This window comes from Anguilla anguilla, chromosome 10, assembly GCF_013347855.1.
Source record: "Anguilla anguilla isolate fAngAng1 chromosome 10, fAngAng1.pri, whole genome shotgun sequence".
NCBI lineage: Eukaryota > Metazoa > Chordata > Actinopteri > Anguilliformes > Anguillidae > Anguilla > Anguilla anguilla.
In genome coordinates this window covers 40,559,046-40,567,265 of record NC_049210.1, presented here as the reverse complement: position 1 = coordinate 40,567,265, position 8,220 = coordinate 40,559,046, and the positions used below count along the sequence as shown (strand labels likewise).

General features: G+C 41.1%; 1 protein-coding gene across 1 annotated transcript; it reads left to right on the top strand.

The window, feature by feature from the left end:
* Positions 1-3: 3 nt before the first annotated feature.
* On the top strand, positions 4-3,934 carry c10h9orf85 (chromosome 10 C9orf85 homolog). Its single transcript, XM_035435593.1, has 4 exons — positions 4-421; positions 1,232-1,338; positions 2,639-2,752; positions 3,352-3,934. The coding sequence occupies exons 1-4, from the start codon at positions 320-322 to the stop codon at positions 3,614-3,616; spliced, it is 588 nt and encodes a 195-aa protein (XP_035291484.1). The 5' UTR covers positions 4-319; the 3' UTR covers positions 3,617-3,934.
* Positions 3,935-8,220: the final 4,286 nt, after the last annotated feature.

Sequence of the window (8,220 nt, the reverse complement as noted above, 5' to 3'; positions counted from 1 at the left end):
TTTCACTCAGTCTACTCACATCGGAGAAAAAGAGAAAAAATTCAAGAAAACGGGGCGCCCATGGGAAAAGACGACAGCAAATACCCGCCAATCCTGTGTAGCTAGCAGTCGATGAAATGCAAAAAAAAATCTATACATGTATAAATAATAAATGATATTAAAAAAGTAAAGGAAGACGTCTTGCCGGGTTGAATGACGACATTGAATCGGCTGTTTGGTTCCGGGTAATGCTATGAATGCCCTCGTAAAGCAGCCATGTGGTTTTGACTTGGTTTTTGTCCTTACTGGAAAATCCGTGTTTATAGCTTAATTGCTAACTATGAGTTCTCAGAAAGGAAACATTTGTCGGACGCGAGGACAGAGGTACCAGAACTCAACTGCCTTCAAAAACGATAAGTACGGCACCAGTGTTCAAGTAAAGGTGAGTAGCTAGGCTAAGGCAGTTATCTCAAATGTTTGTGCACCACACATTAGGCCACCTGAAAATGTCATGCGTCAGTGAAATACCTTTTTAATCTTGCCATATCTTACGTAACCTGTTAAGACTGGTAGATATTCTAGCTTTTTGCTTTGTTCTATTTCTGGTAAACACCTAATGTTAGCAATGCGTCATCGATCCGGTGCTCACGTCGCATGGGCTGTCACTTTTGCGTAGTAAACGCTGCAGAAGATAACTATTGCTCTTTTATATTGTGATATATATATATATGTACTATATATTTACTTTTATTTTAAATATATCCATATTGTTATGTCATTTCGTAAAGTCAATATAATACCGTCATCCTTGTCGACTGTGCGTGGCATGGGGGAGGGGTGAAAAAGGGCAATTCCTCGGTGCACCAACGTGGGGCCCATCAAGATACACAAGAAATGGGGACAACTTCCGCTTACTGGTTCCATGGATTCCTACAGGAGCTGCTCAATGGCGCATGATGGCAATTCGTGGACGCTGCCATGTTTGACTATGGGGCTTTTGGCCATAGAGCCTATATAAGAACTGGAGAGGCAGGAGGAGTCAGAAGTCGCAGACACCAATATGGCGTCCAGGGGCTCCACCCCATAAATGAAGCATGGAAGTGTCCCAGTTGGGCATGGACATACCCTGCTCAAATAAGTTCCAAAAAAGGGCACTTCAACACTCAACGCTAAAAGAGCAGGGGTGCTTGCCAGGATATATAGATTATTTTGTTTTTATATTTTAACATATCAAGTTATTTTTTCTTTTCAGAAAGCAAACGCAAAGGTCCACGATGGTGTTTGCAAGCACTGCAAAGAGGTGCTGGAGTGGAAAGTGAAATACATGAAGTACAAACCCCTAACCCAGCCGCGCAAATGGTAAGAACACCCCCTCTTTCTAATGCAACCAGCTGGATATGAACCGACGCGTCCTCCCCCGTAAGCTCACCCCTGCTAGCGGTTTTGGTTCAGTACTCAAACTGAAATTGCACTGGAGTCACCCTTTTGTTGTCCAGGTGCGTATGGCTCGAGACTCGCACGAGACTTTTGCGAATGAGCTGGGTTCGGACCTCTTGTGAAACGTCTGTTTCCTCAGTGTTCACAGCCGTTAGTTGGGTCTGGTCACGCGCATTTTATCTATCCTGGTCGTATAGACCAGGCGTAGTACCTAGCTTTTTTCTGCAGAGGGCGATGCAGCGACATTGAAATTGATTTTGTAAAGCTTTTTACTGCCATTGGTGACGAAACTCACCCAGCACCATTGCATAGCATGCACCTGGTCGCTGTAGCAACAGGTTTTGAGCCTGAATTCCCACCGAGCTTCAATTAAAGCTGAGAGGAAAAACTGCTGAATGGCTGAATATAATTGGGGGACTGGAAAAAAGGTTTGCAATGATACCATGGCAACAGCTGAGGCTGGCATCTTGAGATGTGACCTATGTAAATGACTCACTTTTAAGACATTTTTAGAACTCAAAGAATGCGTCTTAGGTTGAGGTTTAATTACTTTGCTTTGTTTATCCACTTTAAATGCACACAGATGACCTCTGTACCTTTATGTACAGACAGAGATTTAACATTTTTAACCTTGTAAGGATGCAAGGTCTTAAGGTTGTCAGTCAGGTGATTTATTAAATCAATGAGGATTTTTTTGAGGTAGAAATAATATCCATGGAACACAGACAACCTCCCCTCCCCCCACAGACTGTCTCTCACTTACACTCACTGGCACACACTCACTCTATCAATCTTTCTCTCACTCTCTCTCACCCTCTCCTTTTCTCCTCTTTGTGCACTCCTTTTTGAGTTACAAAAGCATTTTTGTGAAAGGAAAGATTAAGACCCCCCCCACCCACCCCACACAACAATGGGGTGGCAGTGTAGTATAATGGGTAAGAAACTGGTCTTGTAACGTAAAGGTCACAAGTTTGAATAGCTGTTGTTCTCTTGAACACGGTACTTAACCTGCATTGCTTCAGTATATATTCAGCTGCATGATTGGGTGATATATGTAAAAAAAAAAAAAAGTTGTGTAGTTTGCTCTGGATAAGAGTGTCTTCTAAATGCCTGTAATGTAACGTGATGTAATGTAACAACCTGTGAGGCAGTTGTGTAAGTCACTGTGGAGGAGAGCCTCTGCTAAGTGACTGAATGCTAAATGCTGGTTGTTTGGGCGCAGTGTGAAGTGCTTGCAGAAGACGGTGAAGGACTCGTACCACATCATCTGCAAGACCTGCGCCCTCCAGCTGGAGCTCTGCGCCAAGTGCGGGAAGAAGGAGGACATCGTTATTCCGTGAGTGCTGCACTCTTGGCCTGGTCCCCATCCCGAGAGCTGCTGGATGGCTCATCCTGTTCCAGTGCGTGATGGGCTCCGTAGTCCGACGTCGAATCCGGACGCTGCGTTGACCGTTGCAGCACGAACATAATTGGTCCGTCTAAATTGGGAGGAAAAAAGAAAAACATTTTTCTTTTTTAAAATAGAAACACAGGACCATGGATAGAGGGCTGTAGTTCTGTTGGGACAATTCTGGTCTTGGAACCTGAAATGAGATCCCATATGCCCTCTAGTGGACACTGTGTAGAATGCGGGCAATGGATCCTAGTGATGAAAGAAAATTTCATCATTTCATTTCAAAGAAAATGTAAAAACAGATTTACTGGTGCAAAGCATGGAGGATCTTTATAAGAACCATAGTAGCCAGTCCCTGTGAATTCAATGTTGATTGCAGTTCTTACTGCAGTTACACTGATTAGATTTTTGGTTCAACCCTTTTCCAGTTTTGCTTGTTTGTGTTGTTTTACAAAATGTACCTTAAATCTTAACATACAGTTAAGTCTTTGTGTTTTATTGATTTTGGCCTATTTCACTAACCTTGTGGCCACCTCTCTCAGGCTCCATGTGGAAAAAGAGGATGAGGACGAGGAGGAAGGTGGAGCTGGGGAAACTGTCCAGAAGAAGAGAGAGAGGAACAGCAAGACCAGGGCGCAGGATGATTACTCTGATGACGAAGACGACTTTGACCACGATGATGACTTTGCCGCGGGTAGCGATCTGGACAGCTCTGATGGTGACACAAGGCCGAGGAATAAACAGTGCAAGGACCCCGTGCCTGAGGTCTCCACCCTGAAGATACAGGACACCAGCAAACTGGGATAGTTTTTCATAAAGAGACCCAACATTCCACTTAACTTCCTGTCTTTGCCGTAGAGTTCCAGCAAAGACCACTACTTAATATTTTGTTGTTTCATGAATATTCATGAACAAGCAAGTCAAGAATTTATGCTATTTTCCTTTTTGGATGATTAGTGGCTACAAAAATTCATGGTGTTTAGGACCGAGCCAAGTCAGTAATTCTCACAATAAGCCACAGCAGTATTCATTCATTTAATCCTGAAAGACAGCAGTAAGCATTCTAAGATGTCACAGTTATTGGCCAATTCAGAAATAAAACATGTAAAACGTTCTGGAAAATCATCCATGTATAACTGGAATGTCATTAATGTGTGTGGCTCAAAAGGTGAAGATGTAGTTGACCACGAGAGTGAAATGTAGTTTTATTCGGTTATTACAACATTTAAATTAACACTTGAAAAAACTTAAAACAGTGCAGAATTAAGTCAGTGTAGTGCTAGTGCAGTAGTTACATGTCAGGGACTGCATACAGTGTTTAAAATCAGCATTACCTTTTCATTTGATGTGTTTATGATTCTATGAGGTCCTGTCATAATTGAAAAATACATTTTGCTTGCATAGCATTTTAAAAGTAAAACTAAAAGCAGCATCAGTGACTTTACCAATGCTGAACAGAAGGCAAGTTCCTCTTTTGAGCAATAACATTTACCCTTATTTACAACATGTGTCATATGAGATGCTAAAATAACAGGGTTGGGATTAAGTAAGTGAAGGGGCTTTGGCGTGAACCAGCCAATGTACCAAGACATCCTAAAATGCTCAGATTGTCTAAAAATCATTTTTAATTTGGGCATTGGGCATCCCATCGCTTCTAACATGCCCCTGAACAATATTTTAAAAACTGAATTTAATACACGTGTGTCGCTTGTAAGCATCGCTGTCAATCATTGTCTGCTCAATTGGGGGGAATTTATCGACAGGTTACTGAGGTGGTGCAACTGGGATAATTATTTGCGAAGGAGCTTGACAAAGAGGATGTCATGAGCTCTAGCTGACGGAGGACTTAAGTGGGCCCTAGTCATTTTAGGTTCAATTGAAAAGTTAATAACAAGGACACAATGTCATTGATTTGAAGCACCATGCGTGCTAATAACTCCCTCTTGTGGGGAATATGCAGCCTGCTAAACGTGTGTGAGTGAGACTCAAGCCTGGTCTAGGAGGTGCTTCACATCTAAAAATAAATACAATGTACAACCGCGTATAATTGTATTCCCTGCTCTTGAGTACACCAACCGTCTTTGCCTTCAAATAGTGCTGTCCTCCGCGTGACACTGGGTGCATTTTCCTGCGGTATTATGTCACTGGATTTACCCGTGTTTCTCTGCAAGCAGCATTGCTCCATCAACAGGTGGCGCCGCTCATCCTAAAGTCAGAGGGTAAACCACAAAAGCATGTCAGAAGCCATTCTCACTTAAACTGCTGAGGTTTGCTTTTTTTCAGGAAACATCAGATGAGCCTATTTTACGCACATTAGGTTGGACACCCCGTCCATGAGGGGCGCTGTATAATATCTCAACAGAAACACGTTTTCAACATACGAAAATTCAAGTTACTCACGCATACAAAGCATTGTCTATAACTAAATTAAAACTTGAGTTAAGATCCCGGCCTGCCGTTAAAAATTTGGATATCACAACGGGGCCAACTTACAACAATCAGTATTGGCTATCTTAGATTTCGTAAATTAAACAAGCTCTATTTAATAGCAATGCTACCCAATGATTCCAAAGGGAACCGAGGGAACCCATAGCTCAAAAATGCGAACTCACTTCAGTGTTTCAGGACAACAAACTGTACACACTATATTCTGCCTGGATAATTCAGCAACTCCGGCAGCACCAGTTTTCTTCACTGTGTGAAGTCAGGAATCAGGCTTTTTCGCAAGTTTGTGTCATATAAACCTTTCCTGTGGCCTCTTTTGAAAGGTTAGCCTATTGGCAGCTCCTTTCAGACTCGTACGACCAATTTTCGAACGATTTCTTTCTGCTGACATTCTCAATTTAGCGCGGCTTAAACGGCGTGGAACCAGCGCTTAAATCACTGGTTTTATGCTTTAGTCTGACCTCCGGTGGCGTTAGAAGGGAATTGCGTTATTTTCCCGCAGTAACATAAGGTCATATTGTGAGTGCTCGCTCGGACAGCTCTTCTGTGTGAAACATTTTTTTTTATCTAATTGGATTTGCCTTTAAACCCTTATGTGCGTGGCCACAAAGATTAAAGGCAGTGAAAATGAAAAGCGGACCGTGTCCATGAATTGGTTATTTGGTAGTTGTTAAGTGAGAGGTCATTATGAGTTAGCTTGCACACAGGGTCTTCGAAATGCTCTATTGATGAGTGTGGTGAGCTACAGTTCATGTGCAGTGGAATCCATCGATCCATTTCCATCAATCAGGACCAACGCTGGTTGTAAAAAGAGCGTAGAAGAAGCTTGAGTCATGTAACGCTTATTTGTTGTATGTTGGCTAGGGTGTATGTACACAATATGTTGCAGGTTATTGCTTGAACATGCAAATATTTAATTTGTGACTATCAATTTTTAAATGGCAGAATGGTAACCGGGCTTGCAATTCAGAGGTTGCAGGTTCCCAGGTGGGGTACTGCTGTGGTACTGTTCCTTTAATCAAGGTATTTAACCTGGATTGCTTCAGTAAATATCCAGCTGTCTGGATAGTATGAAATATTTATAGAACTATACATGAATTATGTTATTGACTCCGGATAAGTGTGTCTGCTAAATGCCTCAATATAATGCAAAAAGCCGAGTTAAAACGTTCCCCTGTAAACGATTAAGCACGCGTATAAGTCACAGCCGATTTTGTCTGATGTGGAGTACAGGCTACTATATATTTTACGCATGGCTCTGTGAATACAAACATCAATTTTTCTGAATATTTGCAACGCATGAATTTGGCCCAAACTAGCCTGTCGAGTCTAACAACCTCCTTCATACTTATTGTAGTATGTAGTAAATTGTAGCTTACTCGTGCCCTCGGCGTGGCTTTTTACGCTTGTGCTCTGCATTAAAGCATACAAATCAGCCAATTTCGCGTGCCTGCAGAACAGCAGCGTGGTTTCTGAAAATATGTCACACGAGAAGAAACGACTTTACGCTAAAGCTACCTGAATTTGTAATAGAACGTGTGTGGCGAAGTTTTTCATGAATGGTATGTGCGGCCTCGGACTGCTTCATACTCATATTATTATTTTTTTTGCGATACGCACTTCAAAATACGGCCTACATAACCAAACTTGTATGATAGGCTATATCTGGTACAGGCTGTAATGTACATTTATTGCTACACTTGTATGTTGGTTGAGGCAGTAAACTAGCCTTCTTTGTTAATTTTGAACCTGCAACCACTGCCATTGCCGCTCTAATTTTGCGCCCTCTCCCACCCCCGAGGCTTCACGCGCAAGACTGCTGGAGATGAATCAGAACACTGTGACACCATGTGGCGCGTGGGCGCTGAGCTAATTGTACTATTTCGGTGAGACGGCGTAAGGGAATACCCATTCTCGTGATTATTGCGGAATACCACTTAAAACGATTATTTCGTGCAAACAAACTAACCTAACAGCGATAAATGCGAAAACTGATGCACATGCAGCCCTGAAAAAGTACTTGACTTCCTGATTTCCTTTATTATTCCATATTTGTCACACTGAAATGTTTCAGATCTTTAGACAAAATGTAACATTAGATAAAGAGAAACTGGGTAAACAAAAACACATTAAAAATATTATTAAATTGATTTAATGAAGTAATCAAACACCCATATTACCCATGTGAAAAAGTAATTTCCCTCTTGAACTTAATAACAGGTTGCCTGGTTACACCACTTCTAGCAGCAATAACTAACCAACCCCTTCCTATAATTTGACGTCAGTCTTTTAAAAAATTTATTTATATATATATCATTTTAGCCCACTCTTCCTGAGAGAACTGCTATAATTCAGACAAATTGATAGGTTTTTGAGCATGAAGTGGTTATTTCTGGTGCTGCCACAGCATTTATATTGCGTTCAAGTTGGGACTTACTAAGCCACTTAAAAATATTAATTTTGTTTCTTTTCAGCTTCAGATATGGACTTGCTTTTGTGTTTTGGATCATTGTCTTGCTGCATAATCCAATTACGCTTTAGCTTGAGCTCATGGACAGATGACCAGACATTCTCCTTAAGAAAGAAAGAGAGAGATTTTCAATTTTGGTCTTCTTTAATGAAACATTTTGTTTCAATGACAACTTAAAACCAGGACAAAGAGAGGATCAAGTCTCATCACACTCATACACCCCACCAACACATAATTACTGACAACAAAGAAGAAGAAGAAGAAGAAGAAAGAAAAAAACACTTCACACAAATCCAAAAAAAAAATTTCAGAGAGAGAGGTCCTAAGACCCAACATAAAAAGTACATGGTTGAATGTTCCTGAAAAAATCATCTAGCAATTAAAAAAATGCATATTAAATATACTAAAACAACCCCAGCTGTCTAAATATAGTTATATTTTAGAATGATGTGGTTGTGTTTTAGGTTGTAGAATCTGAGGTTTCTGAGGTTGTAAA

Excerpts from the sequence above, each read along its gene's own strand:
- c10h9orf85 (XM_035435593.1), top strand. The coding sequence starts at position 320 with ATGAGTTCTCAGAAAGGAAACATTTGTCGGACGCGAGGACAGAGGTAC. Across the intron at positions 1,339-2,638 it reads CTAACCCAGCCGCGCAAATG|TGTGAAGTGCTTGCAGAAGA; the intron begins GTAAGAACACCC and ends GTTTGGGCGCAG. Across the intron at positions 2,753-3,351 it reads AAGGAGGACATCGTTATTCC|GCTCCATGTGGAAAAAGAGG; the intron begins GTGAGTGCTGCA and ends CACCTCTCTCAG.